The 26,973-nt window shown below is 38.4% G+C and overlaps 5 protein-coding genes across 8 annotated transcripts; 1 reads left to right on the forward strand and 4 right to left on the reverse strand.

Moving 5' to 3' along the window:
• Positions 1 to 187: 187 nt before the first annotated feature.
• On the reverse strand, positions 188 to 1,865 carry LOC135606543 (actin-like). 2 transcript variants are annotated; one of them, XM_065097575.1, is made up of 5 exons: positions 1,760 to 1,865; positions 1,605 to 1,692; positions 1,144 to 1,537; positions 416 to 1,029; positions 188 to 340 (listed from the first exon to the last, which is right to left on the reverse strand). In XM_065097575.1, exons 2-5 carry the CDS (start codon positions 1,662 to 1,664, stop codon positions 275 to 277), a joined length of 1,134 nt encoding a protein of 377 aa, XP_064953647.1. In that variant the 5' UTR covers positions 1,665 to 1,692; positions 1,760 to 1,865; the 3' UTR covers positions 188 to 274. The 2 variants fall into 2 exon arrangements, with proteins under 2 accessions (XP_064953647.1, XP_064953646.1); XM_065097574.1 differs by having other exon boundaries at positions 1,605 to 1,847.
• A 3,812-nt stretch (positions 1,866 to 5,677) lies between these two features.
• On the forward strand, positions 5,678 to 10,761 carry LOC135607942 (glutamine synthetase nodule isozyme). Its single transcript, XM_065100220.1, has 13 exons — positions 5,678 to 5,835; positions 6,792 to 6,831; positions 6,956 to 7,059; positions 7,174 to 7,222; positions 8,334 to 8,440; positions 8,541 to 8,628; positions 9,194 to 9,322; positions 9,407 to 9,481; positions 9,593 to 9,646; positions 9,793 to 9,830; positions 9,997 to 10,156; positions 10,253 to 10,313; positions 10,449 to 10,761. The coding sequence occupies exons 1-13, from the start codon at positions 5,762 to 5,764 to the stop codon at positions 10,538 to 10,540; spliced, it is 1,071 nt and encodes a 356-aa protein (XP_064956292.1). The 5' UTR covers positions 5,678 to 5,761; the 3' UTR covers positions 10,541 to 10,761.
• Positions 10,762 to 17,228: 6,467 nt separating this feature from the next.
• LOC103979303 (prohibitin-3, mitochondrial-like) lies at positions 17,229 to 18,430 on the reverse strand. The gene has a single exon (XM_009395396.3). The coding sequence runs from the start codon at positions 18,259 to 18,261 to the stop codon at positions 17,419 to 17,421; it is 843 nt and encodes a 280-aa protein (XP_009393671.2). The 5' UTR covers positions 18,262 to 18,430; the 3' UTR covers positions 17,229 to 17,418.
• A 298-nt stretch (positions 18,431 to 18,728) lies between these two features.
• On the reverse strand, positions 18,729 to 20,220 carry LOC103979302 (protein CURVATURE THYLAKOID 1A, chloroplastic-like). Its single transcript, XM_009395395.3, has 5 exons — positions 19,951 to 20,220; positions 19,625 to 19,728; positions 19,445 to 19,552; positions 19,256 to 19,327; positions 18,729 to 18,984 (listed from the first exon to the last, which is right to left on the reverse strand). The coding sequence occupies exons 1-5, from the start codon at positions 20,105 to 20,107 to the stop codon at positions 18,916 to 18,918; spliced, it is 510 nt and encodes a 169-aa protein (XP_009393670.2). The 5' UTR covers positions 20,108 to 20,220; the 3' UTR covers positions 18,729 to 18,915.
• Positions 20,221 to 21,077: 857 nt separating this feature from the next.
• LOC135584543 (MADS-box transcription factor 23-like) lies at positions 21,078 to 26,030 on the reverse strand. 3 transcript variants are annotated; one of them, XM_065100223.1, is made up of 9 exons: positions 25,940 to 26,030; positions 25,617 to 25,854; positions 24,328 to 24,406; positions 22,891 to 22,952; positions 21,862 to 21,961; positions 21,744 to 21,785; positions 21,576 to 21,659; positions 21,331 to 21,488; positions 21,078 to 21,248 (listed from the first exon to the last, which is right to left on the reverse strand). In XM_065100223.1, exons 2-9 carry the CDS (start codon positions 25,796 to 25,798, stop codon positions 21,233 to 21,235), a joined length of 723 nt encoding a protein of 240 aa, XP_064956295.1. In that variant the 5' UTR covers positions 25,799 to 25,854; positions 25,940 to 26,030; the 3' UTR covers positions 21,078 to 21,232. The 3 variants fall into 3 exon arrangements, with proteins under 3 accessions (XP_064956295.1, XP_064956296.1, XP_064956294.1); XM_065100224.1 differs by having other exon boundaries at positions 25,617 to 25,833; positions 25,940 to 26,018; XM_065100222.1 differs by having other exon boundaries at positions 25,617 to 25,999.
• Between the last annotated feature and the right edge of the window lie 943 nt (positions 26,031 to 26,973).

Genomic DNA, 26,973 nt, shown 5'->3' on the forward strand with positions numbered 1-26,973 from the left:
ATTGAACATAAATAGCAAGGTAACAAGATACTCAAAAATCACATCTGGTTCGGAATTCTCGACCTTCCATCAAGTACAGAATTGAAGTAAGAATTAAGAGGAACAAAGCACCAAACACCGAAGCAATACTTGGTTGAGGAAGAACAGCAGCCCTCATCAGTGTCCATACCACCATTCAGGTGAAATCCATTTGGAGATAACTGAGCCTACTCTCTCAAGCCAGTCGTGTTGATGATCTCACCTTATTCTTCTACCATTCCCAGTGTTGGTGATCTTAGAAGCATTTCCTGTGCACGATCGATGGACCAGACTCATCGTACTCTGCTTTTGCAATCCACATCTGCCATGAACGACAATAGCTCGTCAGGATCAATGGATATTTCGTACATGTATCGAGATGAGTCTGAGAATTTACCTGTTGGAAGGTGCTGAGGGATGCCAAAATGGAGCCTCCAATCCAAACACTGTACTTCCTCTCGGGGGGAGCAACCACCTTAATCTTCATGCTGCTTGGCGCCAGCGCCGTGATCTCCTTGCTCATCCTGTCAGCAATGCCTGGGAACATGGTGGATCCTCCGCTCAGCACGATGTTTCCATACAAATCCTTCCTGATGTCCACATCGCACTTCATGATGGAGTTGTAGGTGGTCTCGTGTATGCCTGCAGCTTCCATCCCGATCATGGACGGCTGGAAGAGGACTTCCGGGCAGCGGAACCGCTCGGCGCCGATGGTGATCACCTGCCCGTCCGGCAGCTCGTAGTTCTTCTCCACCGACGAGCTGGTCTTCGCCATCTCCAGCTCCTGCTCGTAGTCGAGAGCGATGTAGGCCAGCTTCTCCTTGATGTCACGGACGATTTCACGCTCCGCCGTGGTGGTGAAGGAGTAGCCGCGCTCCGTCAGGATCTTCATGAGAGCGTCGGTGAGGTCGCGGCCCGCCAGGTCGAGGCGAAGAATCGCGTGCGGGAGTGCGTAGCCTTCGTAGATAGGAACCGTGTGGCTGACACCGTCGCCGGAGTCGAGCACAATGCCTACGCATACCAACATAATAGTGTTCGAGCAAATTACTTTAGACGATGCAGCTTTCTGGTTCATTTCATGGCTTCATCGGAGAATGATCGATCGAGGTGGATGGGTAGGGTTACCTGTCGTTCGACCACTAGCATAAAGAGAGAGGACAGCCTGGATGGCGACATACATCGCGGGAGCGTTGAAGGTCTCGAACATGATCTGAGTCATCTTCTCACGATTCGCCTTGGGGTTGAGAGGCGCCTCGGTGAGCAGAATGGGGTGTTCTTCGGGGGCGACGCGGAGCTCGTTGTAGAAGGTGTGGTGCCAAATCTTCTCCATGTCGTCCCAGTTGCTCACGATGCCGTGCTCGATCGGGTACTTGAGCGTCAGAATGCCTCGCTTGGATTGAGCTTCGTCTCCCACGTACGCGTCCTTCTGCCCCATGCCTACCATCACGCCGGTGTGGCGTGGTCGACCCACAATGCTAGGGAAGACAGCTCTCGGGGCATCATCTCCGGCAAAACCAGCCTAGAAATACAAACGCAAACGATGAATCATATATCATCGACATCGAGAGCAGGTCTTGTAGCCGTACCTTGACCATTCCAGTTCCATTGTCGCACACGAGGGGCTGAATGTCCTCACCATCTGCCATCTTCTATCTCTGACAGGGAGACGGAGAACTAGAAGAACGAGAAAGCAGTGATCACCAAAGTTCTCAAAGGATCCTACACGAGTCACAGGTTTTACCACCGGAGAAGGGAACAGGCAGACCAGACGAAGGAACGGCCTCTACCTCGTACTCGAGAGACCTCGCAATCTCGCTAGCTTCTTCCTCCGTCGCATCTCTTAATGCGTGTGTTTTAAGGGATGGGATGTGGCGTCGAAAGAAGGGGGAGAGCTGGCGCGAGATGGGACGGTAGAAACCCCGTTTGGCGCGCATAACGACCGCTTCTTCCGCCGACGACCCGCTGCTCCGGTCGTCGAACCGGTTCGGTTCGCCTCTCATGAAATTGAACCCAATCAAACCGGATTACAATCCACGCCAAGACCTTTGATCCATGGTTATCAACAGGCTTTAGGGTTTATTAGCTTAAAAGAATTCTTAAAATACAGATAACTTTGAACCTCTACTCAAATGTAAAATGAACTCAAAGCAACTTAATTTATCTGAAAATGATTATTTTAGACTTACTGGAACAATGAAAAATTATTTAACGAGATTACACAATGTAATTAAGTTATCTTTAATATTTTGATACTTATATTTTTAAAAATTATATTAAGATTTTTATATTTACGAAAGTTAGTCTATATGATTAAAAAGATAATTTTACATGATTAAAAATAAAAAAATAAGTTTATTATAATAATAAAATTAAGTATTTAATTTTCGTAAGTATAAAGATTTCAATGTAACTTTGGTATAATGATCGAAACATTAAGATTAACTAATTATAATAGATAATATATATTTAATTTTATTAAAAATTGATTCTTTATTGGTAAGTGGTGCTCAGATTGACATATGGAAGTATGTGAGTTAACATATAACAAATACATGATCTACTAAACACAACTCATATACTGCAAGATTTCATGTGCACACATTCCTCCATGATCCACATACTTGTCTTGTCCAAGTTGCAGATAATATTTAGGTGAAGCTAGAAAGGACTTCCCAGAAAATCCAACAGGGAATCAAAGTTAGAGATTCTGCCTCACAAAGGAGGAGCAGGATGAGTCATGGGAATGAAAGAAACCATCACAAAAATCCTATCTGTTCCATCAAATATGAGATGAACATTGTTAGTAGGTTAGGGATGGTTTCATCACAAATGATTCCCTTAAAACTTCTTCTAACATCATCAAGTGTTTGCCTATCTAAAAAATATTTCATGACTCAGACATTCTTTCTGATCATGAATGATCAGAAACACCTGACTATGTTGTTTTTGTTTTCTCTTTTGCAAAGCTACCGAAGATAATAAATTGAAGTGAATCAAGAAAGTGACTGCTGCTGCTGAAGTGAGAGATTGTAGCTGTGATGTTGATGGAAAACTTGCAAGATCCGGATGTCTTCATGCTTCCCTTTCCTCAACAGTAAGTTGCCAGTTTAATTCCTGAAGAAGATGCTTCACAAGTATGTGGTTAGTGTTCAATGATTCTAAGGCTTGGGGATACCCAAAAACAATTGTTATAATGCTAAAATCACAAAAGAGAAATGAATGATTGGACAGGACGTAAGAGTAGACAATATGTGCAATAGAAAGTGATTTAAAATATCCTCTTCTTAGCTCAAGTCAAAAGCAAGAACATATAAAATAGTAAACTCATTAACTTAAATGACAAAATAGAGAGATGGTTTTGTGTCATTGCTTAATTCATGTGTCGTTGACATTTCCAAAGTCATGAAGCCCAACCTGTCCATCATCTGAATCTTTTCAAGTCATTGATTCTACATGAAAAAATATTCTTAGATAGATAAAAAGTAATCAAATACTTTATCTATATTTCCTAGTAAAATCTTCTTAGGCTTTACCTTTCCCAATAAATAATAATAATATAAATGTAGATTATTTAGAAATCAAATTGAGATATAGTCTCCCAAGTAAAGGTTCACTTATTGAGACAAAAAGAAAAAAATGAGAGAGAAAAATTAATTTGGTTTGTTCCTTCTCTTCATTGCTGAAGTATTTGTTTCAGCATGGCTTGTTTTCAGCTTTCTTTGAGAAGATTCAAGCTGTGTCGAACATTTTTTTAATGACAGAAAAAAGGAATATTCAGATCAACGAGTTGACTGAGATTGGCCAATTTTATGGCCAACCTCAGGGAGTAGGTTGGCAGATGAGTGCATGCTCTCAGTCAAGTTGACAGCTTTAGGAAAAGAAAAGCTTGACAGCTCGAACGCACCCAATTGGCCTTGGGCACCATCGAAGAAGCTACTCCATCAGAACCGGCGAAGAGTCACATCATCGCCCTTTATTTTTCCGTCCTTGTGATCTGTTTCCAACGCCAAGAGGTCCAAACCATTGAATGCGGCAGTCAGCCTTGGGAAGAAGACAAAGATACCTCTGTCGAGCTCTGCTTAGGAGGAAACGTAGGGACGGGATCTGAGGCCGCAGTCTGAGATTCCAAAGCTCCCATACAATATACGAAGGCCGAGCAGGTCCCACCTCTGGGCCCGCGAGGCGGCGCGGACCCACAGCATCGGAGGGGCGACCGGCAAGACCGGGGCTACCTGACGTGACAACGACGTTGGCAGGCCTTTTGACCGCCCGAGCCGGTGGACGTCCTTACGTTGGTTGGTACCACTTTTCCCACGGCAGACTCGGAGGTCGACTGACTTGTTCTTTTGAGTTGACCGATATACCCTTCCTAATTCCATTAATTCCTCCAAAATTGATTTAGTATAAGGAAAAGGTTTTAACACTGGAGATACAGTCCTTGTGATGAAGGTTGATCATGAAAACACATTTGATTCATGGATATTTGATAGCTTCGGATGATCAATACTTGGATTGATCATTAAATTCTCATAATTATAGTAATCACAAATTGGATTGACCATTAGGTGGGAATGCCTGTGTTGCTTGAAGGTGCACAAAGATTAGTTGCACTTGGCAGCTATTGAAGTAAATGTTAGGTTGACATATTATCACTAATTTGAGAGATACAATAATAATAAAATCATAAAATATTAATAATATAAAAAATACTTAAATTAAAAGTGTTTAAATTTTATTATAATTTCTAATAAGATGTCTTAGAATATTATTTAATTCACAAAAAATTATTATAATTAATGAGAAAGATATTTATATTAATTGAAAGTTTTCAATCCTCTCTATTTTTTCCCAATTCATCTAAGAGTCAAGGGCAAATTGGACCAATCACTAGTAATACCATAAGTTGGGGTTAGGTGAAACCAAACCCTTGTCCCCAAAGTCCAAACATATACTTGGAACACAATAAAAGGAGGCCACCAACCCTTCCATTGACTTGCCAAAAAGTCTATTTTCTTACAAAAAAAAAAAAATTTACACACATCAAATTTGATTTCTTAAAGATCACAACTCCATCATTCTATTTGGTTTTAGGGGCAATTGCATATTAAACAATTATATATATATATATATATACACCTCATTAGTTCATTAAGTTCTTTTGCACCAAAAGGGTACAATCCTATTGTTCTATGATTTATAAGGAAACCCAAAAATACTCCAATATATGAAATATCTGATTTAACACACCAAATTTAATTCTATTATCTCACAATACCATCTGTTTTCCTTCCTAACTTAACCCCTCATCACATCAAATTTCATCCTTTTATAGTGCCTTGACAACAAAAAAGTGACTTAGAGTTTTGTTTTTATTTATTATATTTTTTCTAAAATTTACCTTGAACAATAATAACAATTACTATTTATATAAATACATTAACATACATCCATAAAATGTAAGACAGTCATTTGTAATCATGGTTTACTTAATTTACTTTATTTAAAGAAGTATGCCAAAATAAAAAAAAAACTTAAAATTTATACTAACAATGAAAATAATTGATATATACATATAATTAATTTTGTAGAGTAATTATATATTTCCTAACAAAATAGATTCCACACCAAGTGGAGCGCCACCCACATTTGCATATAAAAGGCTCTGCCATCCTCTCTTCTTCATCGCTCTTCTCCGTGTGTCGGTTGTGCCTCAGATCGGGGAAGTGAGAGTTCTGCCTCAGCCATGGCTTCGCTCACCGATCTCGTCAACCTTAACCTCTCCGAGACGACCGAAAAGATCATCGCCGAGTACATATGGTGAGTTCCTCCCTTTTTCTTCTTTACCCCCTGTTCTGACTGCTATTTTCTGGGTTTTGTTGGGAGTTCCGGCGGAAAGACTGCTCCATCTTGGCTTTCTTTTGGTCCTTGGCGCCATGGTTCCTACTTCTTTGCAGATTTTAGTTGTGGTCTATGTTGGGCCTCGGCTGAGATCCGTTGGGGAACATCTTTTGGTTGTTTGAGGACTTGCGTGTGCGTAGTTTTGTTCTTGTTTCTTAGATCTCTTTTTCTTCGGTGCGGTAGTCAAGTGGAACTGTACTATGATCGATTTATCCTGGCAAAGGAAAGATCCTTTTTCGTGGGTTCTTCTATGTATCAATGTTGAAAACATGTGATTTCACGTTTCGTGTGGTGTCTTGTTTCTTCCTAGTGTGTCGGATCTTTTTGTCGTTTTTGTCGTTGTTTTCCGTAGATTTCACATGGTCTTCTCTTTTTGATGTTTTATTCTGATTTATAATCGTGACAGTTATAAGGTTTATTATGATGTATAGATCGTTCGTTTTTTGTTGTTATTCGATGTAATAATCCTTTTTGCCCCGTTTTTCTCTCTGGAGACGCTTCATAGTTCGATCGCAGTTGAGATCTCATAGGACTTGTGGATTGTTCCATCTATTGCACTTCGGCCTTCTCGATCTTTACTCTTTTTCTACTTTAAACTGTTATTGTCCTTGATTCATCGTTTTTAAGTTGAGTTCGACTCAAGTGTTGACTAAACTTTTCTGGTTCTATGTATCCTGAGATCAAAATCGGAGGTTGATCTCTGTCTCTTTTGCTGGTTTGATCTCTCTAACATTTAGCTGATTTGGTCTTAATCTTTTTGCTCGGGGATTGATTTGGCCTTATGAGACCTCATTAGAGTTTTTTATCCTTGTGATTTTAGTCTGTTGATTCGACTTTTACTATGTGACACTTAATACGCCTACCATGTACTTTAGGATTGGAGGATCGGGTTTGGATATAAGAAGCAAGGCTAGGGTAAGACTTGGATTCTTTATCTTTTACTTTCATATCATTTAAACCCGCCAATTTTGTTTCTTAATTATACTAAGCTGATCATCCCGTCTGATCTGATTGAAGCACTTATCATTTCTTATTGCAGACTCTCCCAGGTCCTGTCAGCGATCCTTCGAAGCTACCCACCTGGAACTATGATGGTTCAAGCACAGGTCAAGCTCCGGGTGACGACAGTGAAGTGATCTTGTAGTAAGTGTTTCATCTTCTTTACATTTATGGTATTCTATTTTTATGATTGCTTTTCTGTTTTGCCTTTGTTTGTTTCCCTGTCGATAACATTTGTATATTTCATCTATTGTGTAGTCCTCAAGCCATTTTTAAGGATCCATTCAGGAGGGGAAATAACATTCTTGTAAGTATATTCTTCATATATCATCCAGCATCAACTGGACTCAGCATTTGTCATATTTATCCTATCCATATTCGTGCCTAGTATATGTATCAATAAAAGTTTAACAAGTTCTTTAGTTGAATAACTTACATAACAATTTTATGAAAACATTGGTTGTGTTAATTCCATTAACAACACATGGAGTTGTCACCAATGCGGCTATTTTAGATTTCTGTTGTGTTAATTTAATTCTTTATATTTGCTTAGCTTAAATTTGAATTGATCAACTCATAGCTATTAAATAATGTTCATTTATAAACAAGTTAAATATCACAGTCTTATTGAAGTTTTCTTTTGGAAAATTGAACCCATGTAGTATATACTTTACATTATTAATAAACAATATTTGTTGTATAGTTTACATAGGGATAAAATCAACAAATTGGTTAATGCTGGTTATGCATAAATTCTCCAATACAATCCCATTTAGCTAATGCTTTCCATGAATTTTGAAAGAATTAAAATTACTCCAAGCCAGCATGTTAACTTGATGTACATAAACATCATATGCTTGCTGTTTCGGCCAAGATGCATTGAGATGGCCTTTTATCTTCGTGAGTGGAAGAAAGAAAGAAAAATGACACTCTAAAATATGAAATCTCTCTGTTTTAGTAAAATACCATTTCAATAAAGTAAAAATTACTAAAACTAGGGTCAATATCTCAGGCATTATAACTAAATCTGAATGCCACATTCAGTTGTAACCCATTAAGCAATGAATCTAAGCCATTATATTTGATGTGACAATTAGTTACCATGTGCTCAGTGTTATGAATGAAGGTTATCTGTATTAGTATTATTTCATTTTTCATGTTATCATATATTTCTTTTGTTGGCTTTGTGAAATAATTTTACTTGTGAAAACTACGACATAATATTTGCAAGGGGTATAATGTTTTAGCCGGTACCCCTCTGGATACCATAGCTAATAATATTTGAATATTGCTACTATTATCATGCTTTGCTGTTATGTTTGGTATTATCTTTCCATCTTATAACCTAGGGGGATGATCATATAAGTAAATAAATGTTTGTAAATAGAACTCCACATTCTTATTTTGTTGGCTTGTAGGTTATGTGTGACTGTTATACCCCAGCCGGAGAGCCAATCCCCACTAACAAGAGGCACAATGCTGCTAAGATTTTTAGCCATCCTGATGTTGTTGCTGAAGTGCCATGGTGTGTTCCTAAATTTCATTATTTGTCTATCTCAAACTTGTCTTCCTCTGATGTAATGGATCTTTATTATTGGTTCATCACTTTTTCTTTTTCTATTCAGGTATGGAATTGAGCAGGAGTACACCCTCTTGCAAAAGGATGTCAAATGGCCTCTTGGGTGGCCTGTTGGTGGCTTTCCTGGTCCTCAGGTAATATATCTTTAATTAGACTCATTGGTGTTGACATGATAGGCCTTTTTTTTATTTGCTTTCATCTTTTAATAATGCAATTATTGTTGCCGAAAGATAGATATATTGTGACCTTCTTGTACATTTTGATTCTTTTTTAAACATCAGGATATTAAACAACTCCCGTTACTCTTTTTATATCTAAACTTTTTCTTAAAGTTTGATGTCTATTCTATGAAATTGAAGACTGCAAAAGAAAATAATAATCAAAACAGTTGGGACGAATGTTACTCGTTCTATTCTAACAAATTGATTCATCATATACTTCTTCTCATCTAGAAAATGCTAGAAAAGTATGCAGAGGATCTCAATTGAGATCATGAAATAGAAAAATGATGCATGCCTATTTGTTTTGTTCATTAGTAGCATTACTTGGGTGATCTATTTGGGCTAATAGCATAATGATTTCTACTCTGCTTGACTTTGTCAAGTTGCTTTTACCAAATCATTTTTTCTTGAGAATTGAATCATGAACTTAGACTACAACATTTTCAGTTAGATCTAATCCATTCAAGTTTCATTTCAGGGCCCATATTACTGTTCTGCTGGTGCAGATAAAGCCTTTGGCCGTGACATAGTTGATGCTCACTACAAAGCCTGTCTTTATGCTGGTATCAATATCAGTGGTATCAATGGGGAAGTCATGCCAGGACAGGTAACAGCTTTTGTTTATTTCAATAACTGCGAGTTTTGCTCTTTGTCCTACTTGAAATGAACAACTGCTTTCTGTGATTTCTAGTGGGAGTTTCAAGTTGGACCTGCTGTTGGTATTTCAGCTGGTGATGAACTATGGGTTGCACGTTACATTCTTGAGGTAATTACATCGTACTGGAAATCTCATCACATAGATTTCATGTTAAAAAAAAAAACTTGCCGTGTGAGAACCCATGATTGGCATGTCTAACCAAACTAAATTTTTCAACAGAGAATCACTGAGATAGCAGGAGTAGTACTCTCTTTTGACCCGAAGCCGATCCAGGTCTAAATTTACATTCTCATTAGCTTTTTACATGTCAAATTAGTTGTCATTCTGCAATTTTTTCCTAATACATACAGGCAATGCCAAATTGTGCTGCTTGATATTGAAATTATTATTATTTGTTGTTGCTGTGTTTCTTCTATCAGGGAGACTGGAATGGTGCTGGTGCCCACACAAATTACAGGTAATAAAACATTATTACCTCCTTTCTAGTTGTTGTCTTGCAATCAGATCACCAAGTACCTGTCAGTATTTTTCATATTTTTGTGCAATCAAGTCAACAACTACTTATTTAGTGTTTTCATGTTTTTGTGGTGTTATCTAATTTGCGTTTGATATGTTGCTCTCAGTACCAAATCCATGAGAAACGATGGAGGATATGAAGTCATTAAGAGTGCCATTGAAAAGCTTGGCAAGAGGCACAAGGAGCACATTGCCGCATATGGAGAAGGAAATGAGCGCCGCCTTACTGGTCGACATGAGACTGCTGATATTAACACCTTCCTATGGGTATGTGATGATTGTCTGAATTATAACAAAAGGTCTTGGAGGACTCCTTATTCGAAGGAAACGATTTTTCTCATGATTGCTTATTCTGATTGGCAGGGAGTCGCTAATCGTGGTGCTTCCATTCGAGTGGGTCGAGAGACGGAGAAAAATGGCAAAGGTCAAATTTCTTTTCTCCGAGAGCTGCTTCTGTCTTTCTTTCAACTTAGATTCATAGCATTTCCTGCATCAACTTTACTAAGTAAATCATGGTGTTAAACTTTGTGGTGATGGGTGTGTAATTCCATCTGTCCAGGTTACTTTGAGGACCGGAGGCCAGCTTCAAACATGGATCCATATGTTGTCACCTCCATGATCGCGGAGACCACCATAATCGGGAAACAATGAACGGTGCAACAGTGCAAACCTGCTCTTCTCCTAGCTGTGGGACTGTCTTGTCAACAATTTCATGTTCTTAGTTGAAGTGTAAACTGCACCTGTTTATTTGGCACTTATGGTTGTGATAATCACGGCACTCTGTTGGGGAATCTTATTGTTCCCTGTCTCTCGATTCTACAACATTGTCAATAATCTCACAATATTGTGATTCTATTGTCTTATCATCTTAATTTGGCTGTTCTTGCAGACTTTTTCATAAATTCATCAATCTTGTATATTTAACATGGGAAATTGAATGGCGATGACAAAAAGTTATTGAGATATTATATACTTAAGAAGAGATTATTTAATATCAATAATATTTTTTTACTATTTTATATAGATAAGAGTAGTCGATGTCTTAATAATTAAAATTGTAAAATATTAATTTTATTATTTGACATTATATTACTTTTATATGTTTAGGGATATTTGATTGATCTTGGTGTTCAATCTCAAGATGTCATCTTATTATCAAGTACTGTTAATATTGTTTTTTATATTTTAATTGGATTAGATGATATATATATATATATATATATATATATATATATATATATATAGTAGAATATAATATTTTAATTTTCATTATTGTTATCCATAGGAGTACAATAAAAAAAGATAATCTTAAAATTAAAATATACTAATTTACTGAACAAAATAATTTTCTTATGTATATAATATTTTTGATACATGTACATAATTATAGTATTTAACTAAAAAATATAAATATTATATATAATATTTTTAAAATTTATACATACAAAGTGCCCATGGATTGTCTTTCATATTTGCGTTGGCCAATGCAAATGGCATAGACATAAAATGACAAAAGGATTGCTTGACAACTACGTCGATGTTGAGCGACCATCATCTTTCGTCGTCATTCTTTTCATTCACAACAGTCATCCAAGGCTCCCAGTGGTATCGTCGTCTACCACCACTAATGTTGTCGTCTACCACCACTAATGTTGTCAGTCACCATCAATTGAAATGTTAAAATTATTTTTTTTTATTTTTTATTTTCATATTTTTATTAATAAAATTGATATGTTAGGATAAATAATCTAGATGTTTCACTTTACGAAACAATAAAAATATCAATATAATTTTTTTTTAAATTATAAAAATTATAATGCTAAAAGTAACTAACTACAAAAATAATCTATAATTAACCCCCGTTTATAAGCAATGAGTTAGGACACTTTGTCTTCAGAAGACATCAATCGGACCGGTACACTAGCACTCATCGGTTTCGACCAATTCGATCAAACAAACACTAATACTGGGATGTAATCTTGAGATCACATCGGTCGTCGAAGTGGACATCAGGTCGAAACCTATGGCTCTTCGCATTTTGAACGGTCACACGTCTCTTTTCATAAGATCGTGCGCATTGGTTCTTTTCAGGCCATGCACCGTGGGATCCTCGTGCACTGCAACGACTTCAAAGAAAACCTTATAAAAGATGTTATCGTTGCCCCGACAAATCATCTTACAGCCCTTTCGCTTTCTGAAGGGCCACAAGTCTCCTTGGGTAAGATGGTATAACACACACACACACATGAAGATGCTGCCTATCATTACTATGGAGAATTGGCAGAGCAGCAATAGAATTAGATCCAATATAGCGCCTTTAATCTTTATCGATACACTGCTTCTTGGAAATCAGATTCTAAAGCTGCCTGCAGTTAGTCATTTGGTATTCGAGTACGAGTTTTAAGTGGAGCAGAGTTACATATAAAGAGATGTTGATAAGTTGTGGACCAACCTTAATGTATGTCAGTGGAAGCCTCCTCCAATGGGTAGAGTCTCACACACCTGAAATGGAAGTTTCTTTTCTAGTCACGATTATTTGACATGGTTGAGTCTCTGTTCCAATCTCATCTGATCTACAACACAACCACAAAACCGTAAAGTCCATTTAGGATCAGCTCATCTAATTTCTAAAATTTATGCACCAGAATAACAATAATTGAATTTCTAGTTAAGAAACAGGGCTTCAGCCTCTAACATAGAGAGATGTTCGCCGCCAATTCCAGCTACAATAGAAACTCTAAATAATCTAACAAATACTTATGAAATATAATAAAATCTTAGAAAAAAAAGGTTATAGAAACTTGACTAGTGTGATTGTGAAAAAAAAGTTAATTACATATATTAACCCATGTAGTTAGACCTCTTTAATATCCTGATTAGTATACTTAAAAATTTATATTGAAATTTCTATAGTTATGAAACTAAAATATTTAATCTTATTTATCTTAATGACAACATATGCATGAATGACATGAAAATAATAGACAAAAGGATAATTTCAATAATGATGACAAATGATAATGCCATGGGTGGTTGATGACAATAATGTGATGATCAACCTTATCGATGTTGATCCAAACATTGACGACAAGAAGAAACAAGAGGAACAAATGATAATGCCATGGGTGGTTGATGACAACAATGTGATGATCAACCTTATCGATGTTGATCCAAACATTGACGACAGAAGAAACGAGAGGAAAAACAACGAGACATCTACATCGATGCCAGAGGAGGAAGAGGAGGGAAGTAAGGCATTTGCGCCAGCATCGAAAGAGAAAGATGAGGCAAGTGTGGCATCTGCGTTACCGACGACAAAAAGAGATGAGGAAGAGGAGGCAAGTGAGGTAGAGTGGATCCAATCGATCGATCTCGAAACCCTAGCATAAATGGTGATTCCCAATCTGAAGGCTAATAGAAATGTGACGATCCATCATTTCTTCGTTGTCTCGCTTGTCGTATTTGTCGCCGCCATATTTTTAATACTCTCCCCCACCACCACGTGAGTCGAAGGTGAGCAAGGAGGATGAGAGTTTGTTGTCTCTCTCGTCGTCGGTTCTATTCTCTTCGGGCCTTCATTTTGTGTGACGATCAATCCTCGTCATATGATTGGACCCCCTTTGATTGCGAGCAAAGCTGATTCGAAAGTAGGTCGACAACAACGTCGTTGTGGCCAGGGCGTACGCGTCATTCGCACACCAACTAAAGCTCAAGAGCTTGAAGTAAGTGTGCCTCTTCGCCAAGCTCACTCATGACCTCTCCCTCCTCGCCACCCATCGTTCTTTCCTCGAATCCATCATGCCATCGAATGAAACAATCGTATGAGGATTTGAGTGCAACATTGACGCATACGCAACACGATGCTAGAGAAGGAAGAAGAGACAGAGCGGTGCGACGTCGACACAGATGCTCCCTCCTCTTCTTCTTCCTCTGGTGTCAACGCAAATGCTTCATCACTTTGCCTCTTCTTTCTCCTTGTCGTCAATGTTTGGATCGACATTGATAAGGTTGACCACTGCATCATTATTACTGGCCACCATCACAACCACCCATGATGTCATCATCCGTCACCACAATTGAAATTATCTTTTAGCTCATCGTTTTGGTATCCTTTATGCACATACCGTCACGTGTTATATTTTCCATTGATAAAGCCGATGACGTTAGGATAAATGAGACTAAATATTTTACTTTCAAAACTATGAAAATTTTAATATAAATTTTTTAAGTCTATGAAACGATATGCTAAAGAGATCTAACTGCAAGGGATAATATGTAATTAATCCAATAAATAATTATATTACTTCCAAATTTGCATGGTGAGCCAAAAATTTGTGTCTAATAAGATGAGATGTCCTAATTAATATTGCTATACATTAAAAAGACCAATCTAGCATTAATAGTACAAGAAGGAAAAAAAGATCACCAGAAATATAAACAAAGATTTGAATGCTTTTGAAACAAAGATCAGTAACCGGAAAAGATTGGTGTTGTAACACTAAACTAGTTCACAACAGTCAACAAACATGACTAATATACCTTCATCATCATTGGAATAACAGGCCAAATGACAATGATTACATAAACCATCTTATCAATAAGCACGACTTGTTCTAATTGCTTAAAAGACTTATTTAATTCAAACATATAGCAAATCATAGTTAATGGAGGTAACTATGACAACTAAAACCTAAAAAAAGCTATACAAGCTAATATTCTAAACAAGAAGCATAGACAGGTCGTGAGTAAGCCATCTAAAACTATAACTGTCTAATTCGTTTGTATGCCACAAACATTCTAACCATACCATTTCAAGAGATATTGACAGGAAGCATACAGCTCATTCTGATCTTAGAACACTTTACTCAGTAAAAATAACATTGCATAAAGCTTGCACAGCTATCTCAGGATACGAGTACAACAAACTCGGATATCATATCACAACATTTCTTTTATATTAGGGATGGTCACAACTTTGGTTCCTGATATTTCATGTCATCGATACCAGGTAAATACCGTACATGCTGGAGAATTACTGAAGGCATGATGATATGGGCAAGACAGATTGTAAGAATTTCGCCTAAAAGGTCCTGTAGGTTGAGAGAGAAAATTATGCACCATACAGGCATGCAAATACTTGACCTGAAATCTAACAGGCAATTTTAAGTTTATCAATCAACTATAGAAGTCCGTTGCAAGGACAATGGAACAAAGCATCAGTTGCCAGAACTTGCACCATTATTCTAGTTATAGGACCATTTCCAAAAAAACCTTCATGTACCCTAAAATTGAATCCACTTTTCTGTATATGTTGTCATAGTATTTATGAAAGTAGGACTTGGATACTAATTCACGACTACATGCCTCTTTTACTATTCAATCGAAATACCTTTTTTTTTTCCAAAACCACAAAATTCTATTAAGATTATACCTCAATAATGACACGTTCTATATCTTTTTATCCAACTCTAAGAAACTCGATGCTTGTAACAAGGTACAAAACATAAAATGCTTTGGCTTAGCATTTATATGAATTTCAACTTTCAGTAAACTGAAGATAAACAAATTTTTTCCATGGGTGTCAGTCAGTATAATATTTGATTAATTTCTATATCATATAATCTCCCTCCACAGCATAAACCAACTGAGTCATGCTAATATCATTTCTTCCAAATGTATCTAACCAGGAAGATATCAATATGAAACTCCAGAACAACTATGGAAAACCAGATTAAATTTAATTAATTTCCTAGTTTAGCAACAAGCCAACTGGTATATGATTTTTCTGACTATGTAAAATAACTCAATTGTCCATAATCAAAGGCAAGGAAACAAGTCCATTAGATCTGAGAAAAAACATGTCATGGCAAAATCAATTGCAATCAGTTAATCCAATCAACGTTGTATCAGCTTCCTATCAACTGAATATGAAAGTCCTTTTTTTCCTTTGTTAAAAAAATTATGATGAAATCCAGCTAGTTCAATTTCTTCTCCAAAAGTGTCTAGTGCAGAAAATAAATTGAGACATTGAAGCTAGAAAATATCAATGTTGTATCATCTTTCTACCTTTTTTTTTCCTTCCAAAACCTGGTCTAGGAATAAAACAAGCTTCTCACAGTGTATTAACAAGATAATAGCAAAAACTACTTTGAAACCCATGTTTCAATAAATTATCAATCATCTGGTTGCCAAGACTGTTGTCATATGAAACACGATAAAAAAAAAAAAAAAGAATATGCTAGCAGGTAGAAACAGGCTCCAACAAAATCATTAAGACAACGGCATGATGCAAATCAAAATCAGCACCTTTCCAATAGAGATGACGCAACAAACAGTCTCCAGAATCCTCCAAGCGAGACTAGAATTAATCTTCCAAGGCTTACTGACATGCTTATTTCTAGAAACTGTGAAGCTGGAAACCAAACTTGCAATTGGTATGAAACAGAAAACGTACCAAATTAATCACCTAACCATGTGTGCTACAATATGTCTTGCCTGTATCGTGGCATGATAACCCATGATAATAGACATCAGCTATCTTCTTGTTGAATAAAACTCCTTCATGTCTATATTTGTTTGTTTCTCCATAATCAGACAGTAAAGCAGTTCAAAAACTGGAAAGCAAATTAAGGTGTTAAAGAGCTGAGGAGCTTATTTTATGTGCCCTTGATTACTAATAAATTTGTTTTTCAGTATTAAAAAAAACCTTTTATGGTAATTCTCCAACATATAGAAGTGAAATCGTTTGCATGCAAGGTGAATACCCTTGATTGAGCTTCATGTCCCTAAATAATTTTCCAATGCATACCCTCACTTAACACATTGCTAATGCAGTCATGTTTCACTAATACCTCCTCTTCACTAAACTTGACAGGAAGGGAAACCTAAAGACAATTTCCAGAAGGTTTAGTTGGTAAATAATAAAAAAGAGATAGTACCAAAGATAATCATCAACGTATATGCATACAAAATATTGCTACTGAAAACCAAGAAAGAAATATCGAACAAGCATTTTGAATATGACTAGAACTTCATAAAATATCCAATGCATATAGACAAATCATAAACATAACACAGCAATTAATTAGACATGGATTTCAGGGGTTACATCCTGACAAAAACAAAAGTAAATAGACTAATCTTAAACTAACAGAAAAGAGCCATGTATAAGATGTCATCATGAACATTCAAAAACTTTGGCAACATGGATAACGAAACTTGAAGGTACTCAAAGAGCACAAATGAGAGCATAAGAGGTACATGAAGACTGTTATGTGCAGCGAGGTAGAACACAAAGCACATTGTTTTTAAAGCTAAGCATCACAGTTTGTCAACCCAATGAAGCAGAATAAAGGTCCAAACGAACCAAGTATGAAGCATTATTGAATTGGAAACATCATTGGACTACAGTACCAAAACACTCCTCATCAAACATTCCTATGAGCAAGTTCAAGATCAATGTAGAAGTAAAACCTTCATGAAGGATAAGGAAGGTGAGGGAAGAGAACAGGGGAGAGGAATCCCTAAGTTCACCGGCCTTGTACCATGCCGGCAGGGTTGATACCAAGGAGCATGTTGTTCCCTCCAGGGAGGTAGACGACGTTGGGCGATTTTGAGAGGGTGGTGGCGATCTCGCGAGCGGCCTCGATCCGGCGAAGCTCGAGGAGGCCAGTACCGGCAGCAAACGTGGCGTCGGAGATGAGCTTGGCGGCCTCGCTCTCACCTTCAGCGCGGATGACTGCGGCGCGTCGCTCCTGCTCGGCGCGGGCGACGAGGAATTTGGAGCGCTCGGCCTCCTGCTGTGCAACCTGCTTCTTCTCGACGGCGCTGGAGAACTCGACGCCGTAGGAGAGGTGGGTGATGGCGACGTCATCGAGAACGATATGGAAGTCACGCGCACGGCGAATGAGGGCGTCCCGGACGAGGGCAGAGACGTGGGGACGCTCGGTGAGCAGTTGATCGGCGTTGAACTGGGCGACGACGGACTTGAGGACCTCGTTGCCAATGGATGGGAGGACCTTCTCGTCGTACTCGGTACCGAGGGAGGTGAAGATGGTGGGAAGGTGGGCGACGTCCGGGCGGGAAAGGAGGCGGAGGGTGAGGTTGACCATCTGCAGGTCCTTGGTGCCGGAGTTGGAGGCGAAGGTGTGGGGGCGGGTGCGGATGTCGAAAATGAAGGGTTTCTGCAGCCAGGGGACGAGGAAGTGGGTGCCCTCGCCCACCGTCTCCGGGAGCACACCGCGGAACCGGTCGAAGAGCACGGCCCGCTCACCACCGTCCACCGTGTAGAGCGACGCGTTCATCAGCGTGGCGCCCGTCCCCAGCCCGATCGCCACCCGCGCCACGTTTGTCAGGAACGACACCGCGGCCATCTTCTTCTTCTTTCTTCCGAGAGCACGAGGAGGAGGACGAAGAAGAATGGGGATTTTGGAGACGGCGGCGATACAAAACCCTAATGGATTCGAATTGATTTCGATCGAGGGTTTATATTTGTTTTGCTTTACTTGGGGAGGAAGAAGGTGTGAGATGAAGTCATAAGCACAGACCAGAAAGAGTCATCCAGCCGTCGAAGACGACAATCTATTGTTTGCACGTATCGTAAGGCATGATTGTACATTGTCGTCCGTACATTGCTGCCAAAGACGATCGGGCTAGTGAGGTTCGATTCAAGCTCGAAAGAGATTTGGATTAAGATTGGGCCAGTGATTTGGGGCTAATTTAACCCACCATTTGGGCTCACTCTCACCTTTTCTATCTTGGATCTTTAATTGTGCTCTCCATTATATGAACTAAGAACTCTTGCACTCTGTCATAATCTTCCGGCAGAAGTTTGAGGAAATAATCGGAAAAAAATTACATTTTTTTCAGAAGAAAAATTTCTAATCCCAAGTAGTTATTGGCATTACAATGATGAACACTCTCGATCCAAGAAATAACATTAAACACTGATAAATATGGCATATAATAGTGTCTTATACAGTTCATCAAGAGCAACCTCACATTTGCCAGCCAACTCCATCCAGTAGTTATTCGCCTGTTCCAGCAATCTTCTTCTTCAAAGCTTCAATGTCAGTTGCTAACTCTTTTCTGCTGTCCTGTGAATGACAAGCGAAGCTTCTCAGGAAAAGGATGATGATAAACAAGTAGATATGCATCATAGTTGCGATAATGTGCATTCTTCAAACTTCAGCTGCTATAAATGATTCCCATGACTATTTTGTTTTAGTAAGAATCTATTTCTCTGTCTTAATCTCCACTGGTTGTGATCATCAAGTCATTAATGCTGACTGAAATAGAAAAATCTAATGAAGGAAGTTTTGAGTCGATCAAGAAAATCGATGAGATCATTTGGATCTTAAGCCTCACCTTGTAGAGTAGGTAGCGATACACAAACCAACCAGTGTATCCAAGTCCCACCAACTCCATGATCTTTGGAAGCTGCAAGTAGGTAACATTTTTGTCTCAATTTGATTGAATACAAAAAGACATTATAACATCAGTATTCCTATCACAGTTGCTCAAAACAACACCAATGGACTTGTTGACAGCGTCTACCAGAGGAACCGAGTTGACAGCGCTGATGACGACGGCAGATAGCCACACTGCAAGGAGTGCACCTCCCCCGTACAAGAAGACTGTAGACTTGTTCTCGATGGAATCCCACTGTCATTGCAACGTTATCAGTTGGAGCATTTAGGAGACGATGACATGACTTAAAAGAATGTTGAGACATACTTTCTCCTTCAAGTCCGCCAGGAGCTCATCAGTTTGAACAGAGCCAGATGACTCCTCCGAGGAAGAAGATGCTTTCACCCGGAGTGAGGAGAATCTGGCAGCATCTGCCAATGAGAATGTTAATCAGTCGATGTATCTAAATCTGATGTGAGTGTTAGGAGTGGGACACTTGTTTCCCTGTCCTTATTCTACAATGCGAGTAAGGGAACCTAACAACAATGGAGGAGATGGAAGCTACAAATCTCTCAAAAATTCGAACTTGGCAGTGAAATTGGCATGATAGAGAGAAAGAAGATTAAAGCCAGTGTTGATGGAAGATAGGATACCTGAAGAAAGAGGGAGGGGAAGGGTAGAGAAGTGACGGCGAGGCGGCGGCGGGAGGTGGAGGACAGGGGTCCGGAGAGCGGCCGAGCTGGAGGAGGAGAGGCGAGCTCCGCCTAGCACCGCCGTCGCCGCCGGAGAAGAAGCTGCGAACGCCGCCATAGCTCTCCGGAATGAATGTAATCTCGGCAGCTGCCTTCCTTTCTGCTCTGCTGCTGTTGACTTCCGGCGATTCCCCTCTCTCTTCTCCGGCTATTTACCGATTCCTTATCTTTTCCTTGCTTTCCTCCACCTCAATTGCAACACCAAAGATCTTGTCGCCCGCCTCCTGACCACTACGCGACCGACAAGTGGCAGATAGGCCTCCAATGATTGGTCGCTTTCCTATCATGAAATTATGGGCGGTGGAGGAATTGTGTGATAACTGTGGCTTGTTGAGTGACTTATCCTTTACCTTTTTCTAATTCCATTTTATCTTATTTTTCAAAGGAATCAATTAAGAATTTTACCTGTCAAACTAATTGATAGCTTCAAGATTTCATCAAACAATATTTAAGGCATCATCACCATATCCATACTAAATGCTTTGGGTATAAAATTTGATGGGATGATGTTTCATAGCAAACATCTTTAAGATTAATTGGATCATACATGACTCTCAATTCTAGTCAATGAATTTGACTTTTAAAGGCCTGTATTAAAGGGTGAGATATTATATTGGCTTCTGAGGCCTCAGATTGGATTGGATCAGAACATGTTTCGCTCGTGAATTTTTCTTGACCCAAAACACAAATAATTTCCTCAGCTCTTTCCTCCTTCGACAACAGCAGTAGAATCTCTCTTTCCTTGTCGCAACAAGTCAACTCTCAGCACTCCTTAGGTCGGTATGCATAACTTCATGCGATCTACATGGAGAAACCAAACCACTCTCACATGAAGACCGGGAAAGATACATGAATTTAATTTTCATTGTATTGGATATTTGAGAGAATTTTACTTCCTCGACTAGCTGTTATACATTAAATTTCATCTCTTTGTTTGTTGTAGTTTCTTGCATTATCTCGAACTAAACTGCGATTCGTCGGTTTAGGCACGTCCAAAAACAATCTTAGAAATTGTTAAACTTATCAACTGGATCAATAGTATTCATAACTTCATAGCGAAGAACTAATGAACAACAATTGGTTTTAGTTAAATCACATGATATACATATATATATAATTCTCCTTGAAGCTCCTCTCAGTACACCACATCAGGAGATGATGCTGTTGAAGCTTTGAGATCTTCTTAGTGCAATCCAAGGCTGTGATAAATAGGGTTAAGCATTCTATAGTAAACCTAGCATTTGATACCTATGAAGTTCCACTGTAGGAAAGAGAAGTTACCGTAGCTGTGGTGCTCCAATTTGTACTCCATTTGCTTGCTCTAGTGGCCTACTTAACTGGAGATGATTCGGTGCATCTGCTTCCTCGCTGATACTAAGACAACCATATGGAACAGCTGAGTCTCCACTGTCACCGATCTCACCCCTTGTTGCTTTCACCTGATGTAGACGATTAGAATTCTTGGCTTGTGTGAGACAACATACACCGGAAAGACTTCGGATCGAAATGAGCTTTCTAAGTCCTACCTTCTCATGTAGTTCCATGTTTTCTTCACTAAGGAGGGTTACCTTCTTATGAAGCTCCGCATTCTCTTGGTAAATAAGGTTTGCCTGCAGTGTGACCACAGAACGATTAGCAACTTTTGGTGCAGGTAAGACTTAGAGCAGAATGATTAGGGTTGCCATTGGCAGAACCTTCCATTTAAGCTCCTGAATTTGATCTGTCAACAGTTGGTCCTGCAAAATAACAATTCATTGCACCAGGAATGCTGAACAAGAAAGGAGAAACTCATTGTTGAAAGGTAACTGAGACCTTCTTCGTTCGGACAACGTGAAGACTCATCTCTAGTTGTTTCTCTAAGTCCTGTAGGTCCTTGATGCTAAGGCCAGAGAGCTCTTCTCCCATCAAGTGCCTGCAGATGTTGGCAAACATGTACTATGTGCTCTTCTACTAGAGACGTGTGTATTCTGATCAACCAAATATTACGTATGTTGTGGCAAGGAGGTATAGTGTGTGAGTCGACTACTGAATGATCAGAACAATTTCTTGGTTGCAAACATGGCAAACATTTACATTACATGGTCTTCCATTGGACAGTAATTGCTGCTCGATGTTGGCCAGTAATTATTGACAAAGGATATAGATTTGATGCAACACCAACATAACTATTTTGTAGTAAATCTTAAGATGTCAATTGTGACAAAGAGAACCAAAGCTAATCTTACACAAGGAGGAAGGTGTTGATGTCTATCATCCATGATGATGAAGACATAATTTTTTTCCAAAGAATCCTGCATTTTTATCTGATGGTTTTGGAGTCTATTCCATTCAAAATGAGGTTGAATTTTTCCAGAACTCACACATTAATGAAAGAAACCTCAGTGTGCAAATATTATTTTATGGACACACAGCAAATTAGCAGAAACTTCATATTTTGTGTCTTTTAAAATTGTATTTTCATATCATTAATTTCTTTCTTTTGTAGATGCTGTTCCTGTTTACTTGTTTATACTTCGTTCTATAGATTTTATAATTCTATAATACTTTGCATATGACATGTTGTTAAAAGGAGACATGTTTCTAAGTAGCTTGATTAATTAACTTTCACTCATTTGTTATAGCTCAGTTAAGGAACCATAAGCAATTGTGATTAGCTAGCAAATTTGCAATAATAGTATCGATTCGAGTAACATAAACCACATATATTGATGGTGTTACTCAAAATGAAGGAAATATTTAATGAAAACTGAAGAAATGTTATTAGAGAAGTTCTATAAAATTAGGGCTTTCGAGTAATCATGGTTTCTTTTGAGTGTGCAAAGTGAAGTAAAACGAGGATACCTGTGATTATCTTGTAAGTTACGTAGTTGCTGCCTCAAGCTTGCTACCTCCCTTTGCCAAAACTTGCGATTACAAAGCAATTAATTTGATCGATGTTAGATACTTGCCTAACAAAACTCTTTCTTAACTTATTAATTTTTTTAATATACGCTACCAATTAGAAAAAAAGAACCAAATTATTAAAAATCTACAAATTATATGCATAAATAATATAAACTGCTTGATGCATGAAATAAATGACACCATGTCATTAAGTCATGTCTGTAGGTAAAGCTTTAAACAATCAAGAAACTTATGTCAAAATGCCTATCAAGTGAAGCATCAAGAAAGTTTCCACAGTTACTTTTATCCAGTTCATGGTAGAAGAATAGCATTTCATTGAAGTATGGTGAGATTATTTAAAATTCCATGAATTTTATTTCTGAAATGGTCGACACTTCTAATTCTACAAGGATTAAAACAGTGTTTAAGGGATTATGCTCCAGCTTATCGACATAAAGTATCAACATACAAATGATACGAGAGATTAAGCATAATTGTTTTCTAGAGAATATTCATGTGTTATTTCTTGTTCAGTGATCTATTTATGGATGTAAGAGCAATTTCATTTTGAAATCGAAATCTAAAGTGGTCTTTTTGTTGGATGAATGCTAAGATATCCTCTGCATTAATTTCTTTGGATATATATTTTTGATACCTTGCATTTCCATTCTATTATTTTGTCCTCTCTCTTTCTCTACAAGAGATAGCCAATCTTTTTCTTTTCCCTCTTTATGTCATGCATGTGATACTAAGAAATAGCAAACTCTTATGGGAGAAGGCTTATTGGTGAAAAAGGAAACACTTAAATGTATCATATTTGAGGTTTAGGAAAATGAAATGAAGAACATGTTCTTGTTCTAGTTTTCTTTAAGTTCTTCCTAGATCTTGACTCTTGCTCACAAACTGTGTGCTTGTGACCTCATTTACGTTCCGAAAAAAAATCAGAATCTGACCATTTTTGTATCTAAGGATTTAAGAACATAAATTTTCCCAAAAAAATCATAATATGAACATTATGTTTATTTTTTCTTTAACAACAAAGTAATTAAAACAATGTTATTTGGGACTTAATTCTTCCTTGAGATTCATTAATATGCTTCCTAATATTTCACCTTATGAAAAATTACAACCATATACACCCTAATACTTAAGCGGTGAGATCGGAAAAAGAAAAAAAAAATCTAAGTATCTAAGTTTTTGCAGATCTCATGAATATTTATGAAAAAATATGATACCTAATCTTCTTTATGCATCTCCCACATAGATAGATAGTATGGAACTAATGTTGTGAAGATTGATCAAAGGTGTTTTGCAAATACAAAAGTATGAAATGAATGAACAAGTGTTTATAAAAAATGAATTTGTATATAAGCTCGCGCTAAGTTTAGCATATACCTTAACCTCCGAAGTTGCAGTCATAGAAAAATGATGGTCCTCTTTGGCCTTTTTGTATCGTTCTATCAGAGACTTCATGCTGAAAATCGAACATGAGTTATAACGATTTAAATATGCTTAAACTGTTTTTATAATTGTATCGAGATGTTAAGCGAAAACAAATTAAAACATTAGCTATGCTACGGACAAGCTTGATCGATATAGCATACTATGCAAAAGAATTTTTTAGTTATTATGGATTTATGATCTTGTAAAAGACAGCCTTAGCTATGTAAGAACCATGGTAGCAAGTTATCAAACTAAAAATTCTAATTTTTCTAGCTCAAATACAAGTAAGTATGATTGAGTATGACAAGAATAATTACTGCTAAAATAATATGTTTATCTCAAAGAGGAAAAAAATTGAAATTAATTCCCCTTTTTTCCTTCTAATTAGTGGAAAATATAAATAGGCAATGGCATTTGCAAGCTTCCTAATTCTAACACTAGAAATTATGGTACCCAAGGTAAAGAAATCCCTTGTCTTTGCTCAAGCAATCTCCACAGCTGATATTAAAGATGATTCAAGCAGTTTACTGCAAAAACCTAAGAGGAAACATCTGATGCATGCATGTGAATGCCTTCATCATGGCCTCGCATGATGTCAAGATCTACTTTAGATCATGTTTTGTTCAGCAATCACTGATCAGCTGACAGTAACTCTAAGGAACCACATTCATTGGTCGGAGGACATCAAAGAACTCCATGTGCAGCTTCACTTTCTGATCTTGGAGAGGAAACATCCGTAGGGATTCACAGCATTCATGAGATTTGGTAGGGCCATCAAACACAACTATAGAATGGGATTGTTCTTCGTGTTCCTCGTACTTGTCATAATGTAGTGCTTCCGAGGAAACAAAAGAAGGGAACAACTCGATCCATTCCAAGGGTATATGAAAATAGCAGCCACAATTCAACAACAAGCACAGATATGGAGGTGGATAGATAGATGGATGAACGAGTAGATGGTAGAATGATAGAGAGAGGCATGGAATGGAAGGAGGGAGGAGGAAAGAGGAACAAATGAGGGAATCAATCAAGATCATTCTTGCAACATCATAAAAGTCAGAAAAAGCATACAAAAAAGGAGATCTGTTTGATGTGCCACACTTTTTCTACCCTTTAGATTTATGCATCCGTTCAACCCATCGATATTCATCTTCCATTCAAGAAACAAAGAAGAAAAGAAAGAAAGAAGCCCACAAATCTCATAACCAGCACTGACAAAGACGGAACAAGAGTCATACAACCTGGTGCTGGCGAAATCGTAGAGCCGGCCGGTGCTGGAGAAGATAACCAGGCCTACCTCCGCATCACAGAGGATGGCGAGCTCCTTGGCTTTCTTCATCAGCCCGTTTCTGCGTTTCGAGAAGGTGACCTGCCGGCTGGTGGAGTTGTCGATCCTCCGGATCACAATCTTCCCTCTCACCATGCCTCCTCCTCACGACTCTATCTCAGCTAGCTGATCTGCAGATCTGGCGACAGTCACTACCAAACAACCAGCTAAGAGCAGCAGGTTACCAGGAAAGGGAAAAAACAGGCGGCTGCAGCACGAGATCTGTGGAGGAGAAACCTTAAACTTTAGCAAGGAAGGTAAGCTTTTCTTTCTTGGTGCCGAGAGTTTTCTTATGTCTATCTGGTGCAGGTTGGATCTTCTTTATATCAGTCCCCTCTCTTTTGACGTCTTATTTTATACCCGGAACGGAAAGGAGGGGGAGGAGACGGTAAACCCGCTTGTGCTTTTGTCATTACTCTTGTGCTCGCTCAATTCTTGTCAGTAGAAGTAAAACACAAAACCACAAATAGTTTATTGTTTTTGAACTGTTCCAATCAAATCCACACCAATTTTTGCTTCCAAAAGTTCTCTTTATTACAATTCAAAATTTCGATAACTCGATATCTATCTCATATATATTAGCTCCGATCAATCTTACTCGAGATATCTTTGTCTAGTAGAATTTTTCTAACATGAGAGGACTAAAGAGATAGAGCGAGAATAATAATAGTGATTATGAGTTCATGACTGCTTCTTGAACACAGAAACCGAAAGAAAACGCTGCTGGTGGCGGTCTCACAGAGAGACCAACTGCAGAAGCGATGGCAAAACAGGCTAAACGCATACTTCGGTAGCTCCCACCGCCCGCCGCATGGATCGCTGACACCTGCTCCTACGTGCTGGTGCCGCTCTCCGTGAGTAGCCAATGGTCTTTGTTGCCGTCGGTTGGTGTGTCACTGACTCGATAGCCCCCCCTCCGTCCCCCTGACATTGTGACCCTTCCTAGGGATGAAGGGAGGGTTATCTCTTGATGTGACGCCGCATAAACCTTAAAGCAACAGCTCGAAACTATATGCAGTACTGTACGCAGTCAATGGACCTGTTCTTGAACTTGTAACCTTCAACTCTATCACAGTCTTTGATGGTAAACTTCAGCGTTTAGGGCATAAGCATTAGTACTATGCTCATATGGTCCTTTGAACAACCTATCATGACCCTTCTTTCTTCCTCACTTGGTGAAGAAAGAAGCTTTTGCTTGTGAACTGAGGGATTTCAATTAGTAGCTTCGACCATTTGAATGGAGTGCTGCACACACTCGATGAGGAAACATG

This window comes from Musa acuminata, chromosome BXJ2-3 (assembly GCF_036884655.1).
Source record: "Musa acuminata AAA Group cultivar baxijiao chromosome BXJ2-3, Cavendish_Baxijiao_AAA, whole genome shotgun sequence".
Taxonomy (NCBI): Eukaryota; Viridiplantae; Streptophyta; class Magnoliopsida; order Zingiberales; family Musaceae; genus Musa; species Musa acuminata.